This window comes from Drosophila hydei, unplaced genomic scaffold (assembly GCF_003285905.1).
Source record: "Drosophila hydei strain 15085-1641.00,03,60 unplaced genomic scaffold, DhydRS2 tig00000090-arrow-arrow-pilon, whole genome shotgun sequence".
Classification (NCBI taxonomy): Eukaryota; Metazoa; Arthropoda; class Insecta; order Diptera; family Drosophilidae; genus Drosophila; species Drosophila hydei.
In genome coordinates, this window is record NW_022045662.1 from 192,118 (window position 1) to 209,832 (window position 17,715).

The following is a 17,715-nucleotide window of genomic DNA, read 5'->3' on the forward strand; positions in this document are numbered from 1 at the left end:
GCTCTCGCTCTCTTTTGCTCGCGTTTCTACCTGTGGCAGGTGTGTATGAGTGAGAGCAAGCGAGTGAGTGGGATTTTATGCGAATGACAGCACAAAGCGCAGTGGCAGATCAAAGTGACGTTACCATTTGTTTTACTTTGCGTTCTGTTGCTCATCATCTACTACCTTAATGTATGAATGTCTGTGTGTGTGTGTGTGTTGCTTACCCGCCTCTAATGCTCACACGCCCCGATTGTTGTTCATTTCAGGCACCAACAAAATGTTTGAGAAAATGTTCAATAAATAAAAATTGACAATTTAGTAAAACAGAAAAAGAAACAAAACTCTTGTGGGATATTCAAAGAAAATAGAAAGAAATTAATATTAAAAGTAAAACTGAAAATTAAAACAATCAAAAGCGCAACGTCGAGGCTTAAAGTGACAGACGACAGGCCACAACAACAACAAGCAAAAGAAGAAGAAGACGAAAAAGAAGAACAACAACTGGCGCAAATGCAGCAACGATCGTTGGCGTCGTCGCTGCGGCGCGTCAACATAAAACCAGCAGCAGCAGCACCACCACCAAAACGAAGAATGAAAAAATCAACTACAACAACACGAAGAGCCGCAGTAGCTTGGCTCAAAATGCTGCTGCTGTCGACGCCGCCGCCTCTGCTAATGTCGCTGCTACTGCTCGGCATTGCTGCATTTAGCTTGGACAGCTGCTCATGTTACGCGGGTAAGTTCTGTCTTCTGCATGTTCTGCCCCTTCTCCCCGCACCCATTCCTCTTAGCATGCATATATTTCTTCTTCCACTTATTCTGCTTCGCTCTGTGTTGTTTTTACTTTATTCGTTTTTTTTTTTTTACTTTTTTTCGGTATTTTATGTTGCTCGAAAACAAGTACAAAACAAACAGCCCGTGGGAATTTGTTGGTAATTCAAAGCGTAGCAGGAAATTAGGCAAAACAGGGCGACATTCTTTAGCAGAAAGAGTAGTAATAGTAGGAGTAGTAGGAGTGGGTAGCAATGGCAGTTTAGCAGTAGAACTCAACGCATTCGATCTGCAATGCTGATTGTTGTTTTGTTTAACTTCATGTTCGTCTTCGGTGTTGTTGTTGTTTTTGTTATCAAAGTAAAACAAATAAATTGACCCAAAAATCTCAAACCGCCGACACACTTTCAATTTACACATGACCAAATGAACTACTGTACTACAGTAAATAATCAACAAAGGCGATAAATATTTGTTGTCAAAGTTTGACACAGTTTGTCCAATCAGGCGAAAAACGTGAAAAATTCAAGAAAATTAAATACAATTTTTGACTTTGCGCAAGATACAAATTTGCATATGCATCTGTTATTATATTGTTCACGCTATCGAGCACATACTGTAGCTCGTTTGCAAAGGCTTTTAGTGATAAAAAGGAAATGTAACACCTTGTCGCTGATATTTTCACAGAATCCAGAAACAAAAAACGACAGTTTCAAGTATCTATGTGTGTGTGTGTGTGTGTGCGCGTGTGTGTTTGTGTGTTGGTGTGTAAATAGTTGCATGACAGCACAAAAGTTAGACCAGCTCACATGAAAGAGCGAGACAGAGAGAGAGAGAGAGAGAGAGAGAGGCGGGGACGAGTGTCCGATAAGGAAAAAGAATAAATAAAAGTTTAGCTTTGATTCAATTCAACTTGGATTACTTATGTCTAATGCTTAAGAAAAATGAGTAAACCCAATATTGAAAGAAGAAATTTTCAATTTTTCAAGCCCATCTTAGGTGCCTTATTTATTTTGTTTTAATGACTTTAATAAGGCTTATTTGATGGCAAAATGTAGGTTCAACATTTTTAAAATGAAAGCAATGAAATAAATAAATACGTAAAGAAATGTAACTAAAAATGTACAGTTAAATAATAAACTTTTTACTTATCTATAGAATGGAAGTTACTTTGTATACTTTAATGAAATAAAAAAAGTTTAATTTCTGGAATAATTGATAAAAAATAAATATACAAATAAATTTAATCTAAAATTTTTATGAACACAAAAATTATTTTAAAATAATGTGTATTGTAATTAAATTAAATACATGAAATTGCTTATCTTATAATTAACATAAATAAAAATTGAATAATAATATTTACAAATTTAAAAGATAAAAAAACTTAACAAATTTAAATATTAATATTATATTATTATTATTATTATAGAGTATGAATACCTCTTCTCTTTTATTTTCCGCTCTGTGATTCAATCTTAAATCCTTTCAAAACTAAATCGAACCCAAATCCAATTAATGAATTAGTTTCCTTCATATCAGCGAGCTTTTTGTCATGCTGCTGTGCTAAAAACAAATGTCGAACTCAATTGGAAAAGTGGTTTCAAATCCGTGAGAATTATTTTGGCAGCTGTTCAGTTTTTTGCAGGCCTCACTGTACCTGTTACCTGACTAATTAAGCGATGTCCACTGTAAAGTGAAATAATTTGTTTACCTGCAGCTTGTTTTTTATTCCTCCTGTTTTTCACATTAAATCCTTCATTTTTGGATTACTGTTGAAATTAACCGTAATATTTGCTTATTAATTATAATACAATAAATTATTCGATTCGCTATCATTATTGTCATTAATTTCAATTTGAATAGTATATTTTTTTTCTTCGTTGCATTGAGTTATTTATGCTGTTGTTGTTGTTTTTTGTTGATTGAAAATAATTAAAAATTCTTGCATATTTATATATATATATAGATATATATATATTTTATCAGAAATGATAACGGTGTTTTAAATAATTTATCTGAATTAATCAAAGTACATCAGACATTCGTATATTGTCGTCGTCGTCGTTGTTGTTGTTGTTACTGCTCATTTCGTTTTTAATTGACATATCATGGCTTTTAATGTAGTTTCTTTCATTTAATTATTTGTTACACTTTCGACTTTTTTTCCATTAAGAAAAAAACACAAATGGAAATAATGTTGTTAACTCTCATACTCTGCTAAATTGTCTATGTGGTTTGCATGCTATTCGGCGCTGATTGGCATTTGTTTCATTTCATAGTATTCCATTGCTTTATATATTAAAAAAAAAAGTTGGTTTTATTTCACGCTCCCAATATTAACGTATTTCTTGCCCTGGCGTTCCCTGCCACATTGGTCTATTCCAGTTTGTTTCTAGTTGTGTTTTAGTTTTGGCTTAAAAAATTATTATAAAATGTGTTCAATTTCAGTATATTCCTTATTTTCTTTCATGCAAGTTTTTCTGTTAGAATTTAGCTATGCAATATGAACAAATGTATGCTTAATGTACTTTATTATATTTGTTATTATATGTCATAGGTGTTTCATTCCACAATGTTCCACATTGTGTTTCATGCAGTATTATGGACAAACATGTAGCAAATGTGTAGTTAATAAACCCAAGTAGCATAATGTATCCAGGTAGCATGTGTTCCATTCCAATTATGTCATGCGTTCCATTCCACAATGTTCCACATTGTGTTTCATGCAAAAATTAATTTAATAATCACAATTATTGTGGTCAATTCATGAACCATATGTGTTCCATTCCACTATGTTTCATTCGTTCAATTTAATGTGATGTCACTCCATTGCTGCTGCTAATCGTTTTTGAAAGTATTTGCTCTAGACTTGTATATACTATGATACATTTCTAATTTGGTCTCGTTCCATGGGCCAAACACAAATAATTACTTATTAATGTTTGTAATTGCCTCGTCAAAATCTAAGTATAAAATAATTAACGCAATTAAATATCAAAATTTACACATTTGCAATGACAAACTTATGACTGCATGTGTGTGTTGTTGTTGTTGTTGTTGTTGTTTGCAGAAATTGTAGCCAAATAGCAAATAACCAAAACATCGAATATTGCAAACAAGTTAATTAACATGGTAAGTGTGTACATAATATGCTATTCACACTCGCAACTATCAGCAGAACTTAAAAGCCACAATATGCTCGACGAGGCGATACTCTAGTTAGTTTATGACAAAATTTAGTTTATGACCAAAAATTCTCTGATCAGTAGATCAGCTTAGCATATATAGATATATCTCTTATATATAAAATACTGCATTTGTAGAGATCGTTTAAGAAGTCCGTTAGGGATTTCCACATATATATACTCTGCATCTGTATACCAGCTCTATCTTGTCGAACCAATCGACTAACTATATAATAGAGCTGTCACTAACTATATAATTAGTATTATTGTTATGGATCTCTCTTATTTGTTTTCCATTCATTTTCTTTTGTCTCTTTCCCAAGCACCTTGAAAATTCGAAAAATATGCCAGAGAAGCCGTCGCAGCGTCGACACTTTTTTGTCCGAATGTTTATATTTTGTATATATCTTGATACTTTTTATACACTCAATACTCGCTCAGCGCCATGGAACAGGGTATATGCAGCTTTGCCTTCTGATATATGTATTAAAAATATGTGCAGAAAGCTAAAAGAGATTGAAATTCTGATCAAATTTTATGATTAAATATCTGTAGCTAAAAGAGTTTTAGAGCAAACAAACTACAAGTTCTATGTTTGAGCTATGGGCGAGTATCATAGAGTCGAACATATTTCGAGATCTTTATCATTTTTATCAGCTTGCTGGTTAACATGAATGCGATTTCTTTAGGAATTTCGCAATAATTATTTACAGAGCCGACGCTGCTGCTGTCGCTGCAATTGTTTCGCGTTTGTTTGTTCTTTCTGTGGCTGGTCGATGGAAACTGCTGAATCGGGCCGAGTCGTGCCGCAAAGGTTTCCCATTTCCCGTCTAGTCTGTAATTCAAGTTGGCGATTTGTTAAAGCCAGGCCAAAGCAAATCAGAGCAGAGCTGGCCACCTGTTTTGGGGACTTTAGCATTCTTCCACTTTTGTTTTTCCTTCTCAGCTCAGTTGCAGTTGCAGTTGCAGTACCAACTCCAGTTCCAGTTCCAGTTCGAGCGCTCTTCTTTTTTTTTCGTAACTGACCCGACACAAAAGGCAGCAAAGCGCAGCGCAACGCAGCGCGAATTTGTTTGTGCAGCTGTTTGCTCGCACTTTCTTTGTCATATTTTCTGATTTCTGTTTTTGTTTTATTTTTTTTTTTTTTTATTTTTTTTTTTATTATTTTCTTTAATTTGTATTTCACTTGTTGTTTTTTGGTTTGCTTTATTATTTTTCTTGCTGGTTGTGTTTGCTCGCAGATATCCAAAGCAATTGCTCGAATTACATGGCGAGAAAAAATAATTTAAAAAAATTGACTTTTTTTGTTTTTGCTGCCTCGAAAATATTTTGCGAATTGTAAAAATAACTATTGGCAAAGGTAACGGTACAAATTACAACTCCTGTCGTGCAGTCCTTTTTGATTGTAAACATAAAATATTTACACATATCAGAGATATTATGTTTTCACATTACAAATATATTAATTACAAAATATGTTAAATAAAAAATACATTAAATACAAAATCTATTAAGTACAGTAAATATTGAATAATAAATATATGAAATAAGATAAAAGTTCAAAAATATATTGAATATCAATTTTATATTATAATTATTTCTGCAGAACTTTTATTCATTCGATTATTCGATGTTAATTGTAGTCGCTCTAGTTCGTTATTTCGAAATAATGTATAAATATTCTTGATTCTTTAGACTTTGCAAATCATAAAAATCTTTAAGTCTAATACTCCCTACTGAAGCATTCCATTTATCATATATATAAGATGTTTAGCAAATCATAAAAGTCTTCTAGTCGGATACTCCCGAGAAGATCATTCATTTTGTCTTTTAATATATTATAAGCTTTTAGCAAATCATAAAAGTCTTCTAGTCGGATACTCCCGAGTAGAGCATTCTCTTTATTATAGTGTACATTAAAAACTTTTAAGTCAAGAATTTTCTAGTCGGATACTCCCACTTATTTGACATATTTATGACTTTAAGCGAAGCCCAAACATTTGTAGCCATCACGAAATCACCTTGAAAATCTGAATCTTTTCTTACAGCAACGTGATTTAAGTGGAAAACAATTATATATTTATTCACTTTGAATGTTTAACTAAGATTAAGCGTTTGGCAACTTGTAAAAGAGAAAATGAAACCACTGAAATGCCTTTTCGAGTGTCCTACTGCGTGAATTGTCTTCAAAGTTGATGATTGATTTTTAGTTGATGCTAACAATTTTAATGCGTTGCAAAATTTGTATTGCTTGGCATACTCTAACCGTCACAAATGGCTCTACACAGATTTTGTAATACGTTTTGCAGCAGTTGCTTTCATAAAGGTAACGTTAATATGATGCAGAAAGCAAATTTTCGCGTTTTTTGCGCTTCGCACTTTCATTACTGATAAAATCAGGTGTAAAGTGATATGATTCTGACAGAGTTTGGTTTTTTGCTGCAGCTGTCAATAGGGCAGTCCGATGCTCATTCTGGGAAAAAAGATATACAGATTCCGAAATGACTGAAAAGAAGAAATAAGCTTTAGTGGGGACTGCCCGACTATGAGATACCTAGAACTGCTATTGCCATCATGCCACGCTTATCCAATATGCAAAGTCTGTGGCTTCATCAGAGGAACATACGCAGCTAACTTGAAACTCCGAACCAAATCAAATGATCGATTTTTATCGATAATAGGAAAATTAAATGAGTTATGGAAAAGCAGAACAGGCAGCCGTTTGGCTAGATCGCCTCAGCTCATCGGCCACATACAGCATGATGTCTGCCACACCTCCTTCGCTGGGCACAGGGTATACAAAAAACGAATGAGGAATCAGATTACTTTGCTCTTGGTTGCATCGCAGCTCGTTTTAGGGTGTATCGACCGGAACTCAGTGTATATACAGCTTCGACTATGCTTGTCTATGATTTTGAGCAGATTTTTGCATTTGCTTTTGCTTTTGTTTGCTTGTGTGCGTGTGTGTGGGGCTCACGGGGTTAGCTGCCTCAAGAGCAAAACTTTGGAAAAGTTTTCCTCGTCTTTTGCCATTTTTGACTGACAGAAAACCACAAAATGAAGACTTCCGCCCACGCACACACAGACGCCGAGAGCCAGCCTACCTACTGTCGTACCCTGTTGCTGCTGCTGGCCCATCTTTATTCTAGTTGTATTCAAACTGTGCAGCGTTTGCTAGTTTGAAATGCATTGGATTTTAAGCCCATAATCGCATTTGTTGTGGATTGTATAAGCTCAACGTATTGTGCAAATATTGCATTGTATTGCCTTGTTTCCTCTCTCATCCTCTCCCTCCCTGTCTCCATTTCTATATCGCTCATGCTTTGGGCGTATTTGAAATGCATATTTAACGCTTCGGCCAAAATGTTGGCCAGCCGCGCTTTTGTGCGTTTTTAACGCTCGTCTTGTTGTTTGCTTATTTGGCTCATTAGATAAATCAAATTTCGGTTTTAGCCATTGTTTGGGCGGATTGTTTTATTGCGCACCAAATTGATTGACCCACAAAAATTCAAAAGCAACAATAGCACAGTGGACAGCAAATGTTTATCGATAGCTTTTTAATAGCCTAAAAAAAATTTGATGAAATTCTAAAGGTAATTCCCATCAATTGCTCTTTACGATACACATATCGATTGATGCTATCGATAAGTCATTGCATGAAATGTCTTGATTCCTTGGTGAGCTTGTTATTTTCCAAAGCAACTTAACGATGATTTAAGTTATCGATAAGTGCGTAAATAGTTTCAGGATTCAAATTGTAATTTTAATCAATTGCATTGCTCGATAAAACTGCAGTCAGCTTAAATAACTTGATTGGGGTTATCGATAAGTTAGTCAGCTGTATAATTGACGTGAAGAATGCTTTCAATTGCTCACGGCCTATTTGTCTTAAGCTTTCAGTTATTGATTGTCTATATTGACTTTAAATAATCGATATATTGTTATCGATTTTTGTCTTGGTGGTTAGAGTTGATGTTAGAACAGGATTTCTGTTAATTGCAGCTTAATAATGCCAATCGATAATATACTGTCATATGCTGTAAATCTTCAGTTATGCTCCGTTTTTGTGCCCCATTTGCCACGCTGCGTTCCCACTGTGCGACGCCGTAAAAATTCTGTTGCATTATTCTAATGGGTTTCTATTGACAATATAATCGCGGTGCACATTTCATGCGCCGCATCAGTAGCCTCATCAGCAGCAGCAGCAGCATGAGCAGCATCAGCATCAGCATCAACATCAGCAGCAGCATAAATAACAACTATAACAATAACACTAACAATTATTTGATTTGATCCCCAGTTGGCCAGTGTTTCGTGGCTCGGAATATGCAAAGTGCTTTCGCGCAACAATAGCCCAATGCGGCAATAGCCTAAAAATCAGCAGGCAGGCGGGCAAGCAAACGGCCAGTCAACAATGTGAATTACAAAACGGGCCATGCTGCATGTGGTGTGGCATGCAATTTGCTTGACTGGTCATTGCTCATCCAAATGGGCAACGCATTGATAGATGCACCAACAACAACAGCAGCAAATTCCATTTATTTTTCTTATTGTTTTTTTTTTTTTTTTTTTTTTTATTTTTTTTTGGTTCTATTGGGCAAACGTTTTTCCCTTTCGTAGTCAAATGTCTCGCAAATTTTCCACTTCGATTGACAAGTGACTGCATGTTGCAAATTAATGAGCTGTGTGGCGTCTCCACTCAGCTAATTTGCCATAAAAAAAAAACTATAAATGACGACATTCAATTGCAAACTATGTATTTTTTCTCTTCTCGTTTTTTTTTTTTGCAATTCAAAAATATAATATTCAATTGACTAGGTAATCATATTAGTCGGGAGTTTATTATATGTTTCAATTCAATTATTTCATTTAATTTTTATGCTCAGCGAATTATGAAAAATGAGCACAATTTATTCAATAAAAGCAAATTAAAATACATTTAAATTTAATCATAAGTCAAAACTGATTTTACGATTTATATATATATGTATGTGTTTCATTTCATTTGTCTCACAGCACTCAGTTGCTGTTATGCACAAGCTTTTGCCTGAATTTATTCGGCGTACCAAATATGTTTCAGTCCATTCGTTTGACATGTGTTGCTCACTCTGTCTACAGTATATGTTTCATTCCATTCGTTCCAAAGAAGTGTTTCAGTCCAATCGTTTCACATATGTCTTACATTCGGTCTGCATTGGGCGTTTCAGAATGTAAATACATGTTCTATTCCATGTGTTTCGCATATGCAGATGTACAACATTGATTTGCATTTAAAGTATGTTGCAGTCTTACGTTTTACACTCTGCTTACTTCGTGAGCTTCATTCCATTCGTACCAAATATGTGTTTCATTCCCATTGTTTCTCAAAATCAACATGCTTTTAAAATATATTGCATTTGTTTCACATATTGTTAACAGCTAATGAATTGGCGCACACAGTGCGTGTGTGTTTCATTCCATTTCGTTCCAAAATATTTTAAGCTACAGTTAAATTCCAGTTCCATATTCAAACAGCGACACGCACTGTGTTCCATTGCATTGTTATGTTTTATGCCAGTCGTTCCGCACAATTAAATTAAGCTCTGGTTAAAACCTTCCACAAATCTTTCCATTTAGTCTGCGCGACACAAGGCTAAAATTAAAAGCCAGCCGGTGTGCGTGTGTGTGTGTGTGTGTCTCTCGGCTAATTTGCGCGAAAGCCCGTCGCTAACTAGAATAGAAAGGGTATTTCAACAATGGCAATGGAAACTGAATGAAAATAAATTGTAGCATATGTCCAGGCGTCATAAAGCACAATAACAAGCCAAGTAGGGGAATGCGGCACAATAATGAAGAGGGGGCGAGGCGGTACGGGGCGGGGTGTGTGGTCGGCACGAAGCAGCAGTTAAAATGTTTGCCTGGACCGTAAAAAAAAAATAGAAAAAAGGCGACCACAATGGGGCAGGCGGGCAAAATGATGATGCTCGTGCGGCTGCTGCGGCCAAAGCAGCAAAAGACAAGATGAGACAATGCCGTCAACGTTGCGCCGATGTTGCAGTTGTTGTTGTTGTTGTTGCAGTTGCTAAAGCTGAAGCTGAAGCTGAAGCCTCTAGTGATGGTCGCTGAGCACAAGGCGACGGCACGTTGTCAGAAAGCCGCAAGACTTGCGACGTCCACCAAATGCAGCGGGCTTCAGGTGTGGCAAATGGTAAGCTACAAAAAAGAGTGCAAACAGAGAGAGGGAGAAAGGTAGAGAGAGAGAGGGAGAGAGGTAAAGAGCTATGGCTAGACATGGGTCACACAAAACGACAAAGTGAGCAACTTCAAATGCTAACTGGCTGCCCCAAGCTGCAGATACCTCTGCGTACGTGTGTGTGTGTGTGTGTGTGTGTGTGTGTGTGTGTGTGAGTTGGCAACGTGCACAAGCACTGAAAATGGCGCTGCTTTTGTTGTTGTTATTGTTGTTTTATGTCGAGGTTTATTTAATATTTAAAAGCAGCAACTAAAATATGCAAGACGTTGGCCAAGCAGCTGCGGGTGAAATACAACAAAATGTGCAGCGAAAGCAACAACAACATCAACCAATATGTGTGTGTGTGTGTGTGTGTGTGCCTGCAGGTAATAGAAGGTGTGCTCAGATTTCAGTCTATGTAAAGTTGATAAGGCGTGTAAAAGAATATAAAATATGTGCATAATAAAATTAGCTGAGCGCTGCGAATGATTGTGGAGTCGCCGACTCCTTGGCAGTAACTCGGCAACTCGGCAACAATGCCTGTGGCTAGGCAGGCAACACCGGACACCTTCGAGGGGCTTCCCATGTCTTGCCCAAGTACTGTCCGCCCGCTAGCTCGAGGGCGTGTCACATAGTCCATAAATAAAATCCGAGTCCTGGCCATAATCAAGTGCAGTTCGCATAGCTTTACGAGCGCATGAGAAGTACAAATAGTTGAAGCTAGATAGATTCAGATTGAGACATGAGACTTTGAGAATATCGAGTCTGGTTCACATTAAACCCATTGTTCGCCTGACACTCGCATTGACAGGCAGAGAAATAGCATAAAGCATTCTGCGCCTTAAACCTAATTGCGCGAATGCGAGTGCCAAACAGTTAGCAAAGTTGGCGCATTGCATGCTCGTTTATCTAACGAATATGGCCATAACGCAACAGAGAAAGGCAGAGAGAGAGAGAGAGAGAGAGGGAGACAACTGCAATGTGAGTGACCGAATGAACGGCGGTCAGTTGTCAGCGGTCAGAGGTAACGAGGCCGTAGATACCAGATACCAGATACGCTCTCTGTTTGGGACATTCGCTGTGCTACCTGCTAGCAACAGAGTTTTGTAAACCAAACTTGAACCTAAAAATGTGCATGGGCCAACAGATACACAGAGAAGCACAGAGAGAGAGAGAGTGAGGAAGAGAGGCAGGTAGCAGCAGCAGCAGCAGCTGGAGGCCTTCCACAGTTAGAAAGGTAAATGCCAACAGGGGCTGATGCGGCCCTGCGGCATGCAGTTGTGTGCTTAGCCCAGTCGCAGCGTAATGCATGCCAGCTGCGCTGCCCGAGGCATGCCCTTTTTCATATGTGCATAGCTGTAGCATCGCCTCTTGGCTATAACTGTGCACAAAATTTAGCCATGGCTGTAATATTTGAACCCGATTTGCATTTCCGTCTCAGCCAGTTCGATTATAGCCTAACTGTTCAGTAATTGATATCGTTATTGCTTCCTTTTAACGACGAAACGTGAGTTTTAGGCAAAAACGTATGTTCTAAGCATTTTTTGGCTCTTAACTGAGTTTCCACTGGGCAGCCAATGGCCGGAAATGTCTAATGATAGTCGCGACGCGGCGCTTTGTTGTAGCAGAGGCCGTGGAAATGTCGCCATACCAAACAGCCAATGCACAAATGAAAACACACACAAATGCACACACGCACACACACATACACACACACACACACACACACACACACACACACACACACACACACACACATGGCAGTTATGGCTTTGACTGTGACTGCGTCAATTTGCACCTGGCGTAAGCGACGCACAAACGAAAAAACTGCCCATAAATATAAATATATATACACATATATATACACATATATATACACATATATATACACATATATATACACATATATATACACATATGATATTTATATATACCCTGTAACCTTTAGCGACAGAGAGTCGTATACTCAGTCTTGCTTATTCTGGTCACTCGAGCAGCCAACGAAAAGGGTATTTAGTTAGCCTTATACACTCAAGTTTCTCAGTTGTTCAGCTGTGCTTAACTGTATTATTCCTAAATTTACTGTCTGTACAAGACTCTAGTGTCCATGGCTAAAGATTAAAGGCATAAATCCTCTGTCGCTGTCTCTTTCTTTTGTGTGTTGTCTCTCTTTCTTTCTGCTCTCTGTGCTTCTGCCTGAGCTCGTTCTCGTTTAGCCTTTCTCTCTCTGCCTCGCACTCTACTTCTTATTATCTCTCTCTTTCTCATTCTATTTTTATCTCTTTCTCTCCCTATATTTCTTTTTCTCTCTTTCTCTCTCTGTCTCTGTCTCTGTATTTTACTCTATTTCTCTCTGTCTTAAATTTTATGTTTCGTCGTTTTTCTCTCATTTTCTCTCTCTTCGTACTTCTCTATTTTCGTATTTTTCTCTCTCTCTATGCTATTGAGTTTATCTCTCTTTTTTCGCCCCTCTCTCTCTCTCTCTCTCTCTCTCCCATCTCTTTCTCTCTCTCTCCTGTCTCTGCCTCCTGCCTGCCTGCCTGCCTCTCTTGCGTTCTCTCTTTCTACACTCCTCTCTCTGTCTCTGTCTCGCTTGCTTCCTCTATCGATCTCCTTCCCACCTTCTAACTCTCCCATTCCCTCTCTAGGGTACTCAATTTGACTGTAAATTTTTTTATGTTTCGGCCCATCTTCTGTGCATTTCAATGAAATTCGTGTGCATTTTATGCAAATGCGGTAAAAAAAAGAATAAAAAATAAAATATAAAAATGAAAGGTAAACGCATAAGCTCAGGTGCGCTGCATGGGCAGTTGAAGCGAGTGGCATGCCCCGGCCCAGCCCGGCCTTTGTTGCATTCTCAGTTGGCCTTGATCGCAGCCAGTCACTCCATCAGCTAGTCAATCAGTCAATCACGCAGTTTTATCAGTTTTCTTTTGGCGCCGCATTCGCCGAGTGAGCTCTCTGGCATATTAATTGCAGCTGCGGCAAGGGCGCAACTCAGCAGAGACAAAGGCGAGGCACATAAATTCGTTTGGTTTATGATCATAAAGAGTTAACTAGAAACTGTTGTATAAGTTATAGGGTATAGGGTATAGCGATCATTGTGGAGTATCAAAAATGAAATATGAAATGAGGATATGTGATTCAGTGATCCTTATTGAGTATAATATATACGCTCTATAATATGCTAATACGTTCTTTACGAGGTATCAGCTGCACTGAATCAGTGCAGGGTATCAAATGTAGGGTATTTAGTCACAATAAACTCTCATTAATAGATTATCAAAGTCGAGTCCAGAGTTAGAAGTCTTCAACCCCTTTTGATTCCGCTGTGCACAGATTTCGACTTTGTTATTTTTGGCCTTAAGTCTAAAGGCTAAGACAAAGTGGTCAAGTTGTTGCCGCTGTACGTGCCCCAATGGCGCGTATTGTAAGCTCATTAGCTGCTTAATAAATGGTAAAGACTTGCAACACGAGCAGCACTCAAGTCTAGCCAATAGAAATCTATAGAAATATATATATATATATATATATATATATATATACATTTGGATTTATGGCTGCTGCTTTATAGCGAAAACTTTGGCTGCTGTCTATAAAAATTGAGTTGATTGCATTTTCATTCGTGAGTTTTCATTTAATTGTTTTCCTTTTGCCATGTTTATATGTATGTCTGCAGTTGTTTGTTTTTTATTTTGTTGCAAGTGGCACAATGCTAATTGAAATGCGCCCCAAGTTGCCAAGAAAAAACCAAAACGAAACACAACAAGCGAGCGAGCGAGCCATAGTCAGAGGCAGTTGCATGGACATTGGCGTGGGCAGGGGCAAGGGCAGGGGCAGCCAAACAACTAACAAATTATTGAGCGTGCCGATGGTAAAGTGGGTGTGCGAAGTTCTCTCGCTCGAATGGCCGTTAGAGAGAAAACCTGCAAACGCTTTTCAGCCACACTTGGCCAAGGCTAACAGTTAGCTGTACTCAAATTCCCTATTTTCTAAAGCAATTTGATAAACACTTCAGTTGGCCCATTCAAAGCTGGTCAGAAATATTTTTGCTGGATACAAATTGTTTTGGCCTTTGTTTTGCAGCTCATTCAAAATAGTTGGCCTAAAGCTAAAGCAGTTGTGAATGAATACAAGACCTCTACACGAATCTTTTTACCAAAGAAAAGCATTGAATTAGAACTTTCGTTCAAAATAAACAAATTGTTAAGTAGATTAATTGGGTTATAGTTAACACTCCAAGTTTATAGCAGAATTCGTGGCAGAGGCGTGGAATGATTGTGCCGGGTACATGCTAGTCGGGCATTCCCGTCCGTAGTTCTTTTTATATCCCACATGAGTTCATTTTTGCATTATTACTCGTGGTAAAGTCTCTGCATTCCACTCTTCACATACGCATTAAACCCAGTCGCTAAAAGACATTGAAATATAAATGTGTAGAAGTTCTAACACGTGTTGAAAAGACTGAAAACTTTATAATAAATGAGAATGAAATGCATTCACATAAAGCCCTCATTCAGCTGTTGCGTTCCACTTTTTTTAAAGCTCTTAGCAAACAGCAAAGAATTTGTTATCTAGCAAACGCCGAAGATGGAATGCCCTTAAAGGCAAAGGAGGTTTTGTTTTTGTAGAGAAATAAATAAAAATAATGTTACCAATTTGGCGTGTGAACCATGCTAACTCGCTAGAAGGGTATGCAGGAAATCTTGTGATTGCTAACAATTGTTGTTATTGTAGATTGTGATATGTCATTTGTTGCCTTGGTGCTTAGGGTTTGTTGTCTCTGGCTTTATTATTATAACGATTTGTAGTCGGCGAGTGCTGCGTTTTATCAGTGGGCCAGCGTTTGGGCTTTAACCTGTTTGGCAGCCAGCACACACACACACATAATAATAATAATAATAGGCCAGGCACATGCATAATCATAATGGGCCAAAACCGAAAAGAATAACAAAAACAATTGCAGCTTATCGCTGGGCCCAGCAACTTGGTGTGTGTCTGTGTGTGTGTGGGATACCCTGTTATACCCTGGCACCATTCAAAATGAAAATGCTAGTGAGATCATACAGAATATGTGTTCATAAAAATAGTAGCGCTGCATATAGAAATTTTGTGGAGCAGAATTGAAGCTCAACAAGAATTTGAGTTTGGCGAGAATTGAAATCGTGATTGCTAAAAGCAAAAAAATTAAGATTTTGTTTCTTTTATAATATATTAATAATAATTCTAGATAAGTTCTATATCATATTATATACTATAATGTTTTGTTCATAAAAATAGTAGCGCTGCATATAGAAATTCTGTTGAGCAGAATTACCCTTTAAATATTTGAGTTTTAAGAATTTCGCAATTAAAGTTGAGAATTTAAAAGCAAACAGAATAACTTTTTGTTTGTTTTATAAGTTTCAAAGAAAAAAGACATAAGAAATTTGTAAAAATTTGTTTTACTATTTCAAAATATTTTCTAAGGTATTGGTATATATATATATATATTAGATATTGATATAAATTTTTTTAAATAATTTTTTTTATTGGCGCAGCTAATGAGCGTCAAGTGCAGAGTTTTGCTTTTGCTGCTTGTTGCTTATCGTTCATCGACAATCAATGAGTGCGCATTGTTGCGCTTGTTCGACTTTTTTATGTTTGCTCGACTCGCGCCCATTAACAGTTCTACACAAGCAGCGACCGGGCAGGCAGGCAGTCAGGCAGTCAGGCAGTCAGGTGTCCAATGCGGTATCGATGATGGATGTTGGCTGGCGATTAGTTAATGAAATTGTTGCTATTGCGCTTTTGTAAGCCAAAATTTGGAGCGGTTGGGCCATGCCATTGGCATGAATCATGCATATTGATCTCCGGCCTCCATCTGCGTGACTCAGTCACAGTGGGCACGGTCGACTGTTGCCAACTGCAGGCGTCGTTGCTTTAAGCCCGCTTTGCGCTTTCCGCTTCGCTGGCCGTAAACAAGAAACGGAAATGTAAACGAGCAGCAGAAGAAATAAAAAAAAACACAAAAAGACAAAAAAATTAATGAGAAGAAGACAAAAAGCCAATTCGATTGGCTTGGAATTATTAATGATTTGTTTTAGAGCCCGTTGTCAACGAGAGAACTCTCCCCGCTCCCTCCCTTGCCATCGCCCTCGCCCTCACCCTTCCTCTGTCTCCATTCCATTTTATTATGCAAAGCGACACCTATTGACCATAACTGGCATATTAATCACATGAATTTCATATGCATTTGCTTATTATAATTTGTGTGGACTAAACCTTGATCGATAGCTTGATTAAATACCCATAGATACAGCTACAGCTACAGGTGTGAGTCAATTATTGTAGCCGAGCTTTGCTGTGGTTAACTGTGCAGTCATAGGCCGAGCAATCGCTTACAACTGCATTGAACTAAAATCATTTATAAATGTTTCATTCAGCCATATACAACTGGTTTCTTTTCTAAGTAAATGTTTATCAGCTTGCTGGGAATTTCTTGAGAAATTTCATATCATTTTCATTGATTGTAGAACAGCTTTATAGCGCGTTCTCTCTGTCAGCAACTGAAATAGATTTGTTGTAATTGTATTAGCGTTAAAATCCAATGGAGCTATGTAGATTTTTCCATAATTCCAATTATTGTAATTTGGGCAACATTTATGGCTTGTGGCATAAAAGTAATTGCAGCTGTGATTCTATTGACTGAATGCACACAATTAATGCACTCTCACACACATCTGTTCCACATCATTATGCATAATGTCAAATAGTGAATATATATATATATATATACTTTTCTATTTGTTTGTGTGTGTTGCCCCCGCTGGCAACATTAAAAAACAATTACATTTGTCGCACTCATTACGGCTGTTGCTGCATCAGAAAATTTCAATTTTACTAATTTTTGATATTTAATGTGGCATGCAAATTGCTGCTGTTGCAACGCTACATTGTTGTGTGTGTGTGTGTGCGTGTGTGCGTCTTCTATGTGGCTTTTGTGGCATTGGCTTGTTTTAGACAGCTTACAGCACTTAGTGCTCAAATCCCTCTGTCCGTCCCTCGACTTCCTCACGCTCGTCTCTCATGCCAGCTTTTGTTTGACAGACCAAAGCTGACAGCTATGAAACATTGCATTTGAAACCTGTAGCTCGTTTCACTCATTGAGATTTGTTGACATTGCCTTTGCTTGAGACATATTTCACTTGACTACTACTGACTAACTAACTAAATCTATCCTTGGTTATGTTTCCCTTTCTCGCTATGTTTATATGTATTTTTTATATATTTTTTCCTATGTATTTAATCTTTATTTATTTCACACTCTTCCTAATTGGCGCTGCCTGTTTTTGTTTGTGTTCCTCTGCTCTTTTTGCATTGCCCACTCTCACTTGCTCTCTAACACACATCGTCCCTGGGTTTCGTCTGCTACCAGTTTTAATTTAATTGACCCAATCTAACATCTGTATGTTGCAGAGATTGAAATACACCCACAATGGCTCTTTATCTCTCAGATCCTGTCGCACACTCCTTCACTCTCATCTCCCTCCCCCTCTATCTTTTTCTCTCCCTTTCACTCTG

General features: G+C 37.6%; 1 protein-coding gene across 12 annotated transcripts in view; it reads left to right on the forward strand.

The window, feature by feature from the left end:
* The first annotated feature begins 341 nt into the window (after positions 1–341).
* The window catches only part of LOC111598188 (protein sidekick), a 93,775-nt gene continuing 76,401 nt past the window's right edge, over positions 342–17,715 (forward strand). For all 12 annotated transcript variants that reach the window (XM_030223028.1, XM_030223031.1, XM_030223033.1 and 9 more), the window contains exon 1: positions 342–718. In XM_030223028.1, the coding sequence (XP_030078888.1) occupies positions 493–718 (226 nt within the window). In that variant the 5' untranslated portion in view covers positions 342–492. The remainder of the gene's footprint in view (positions 719–17,715) is intronic.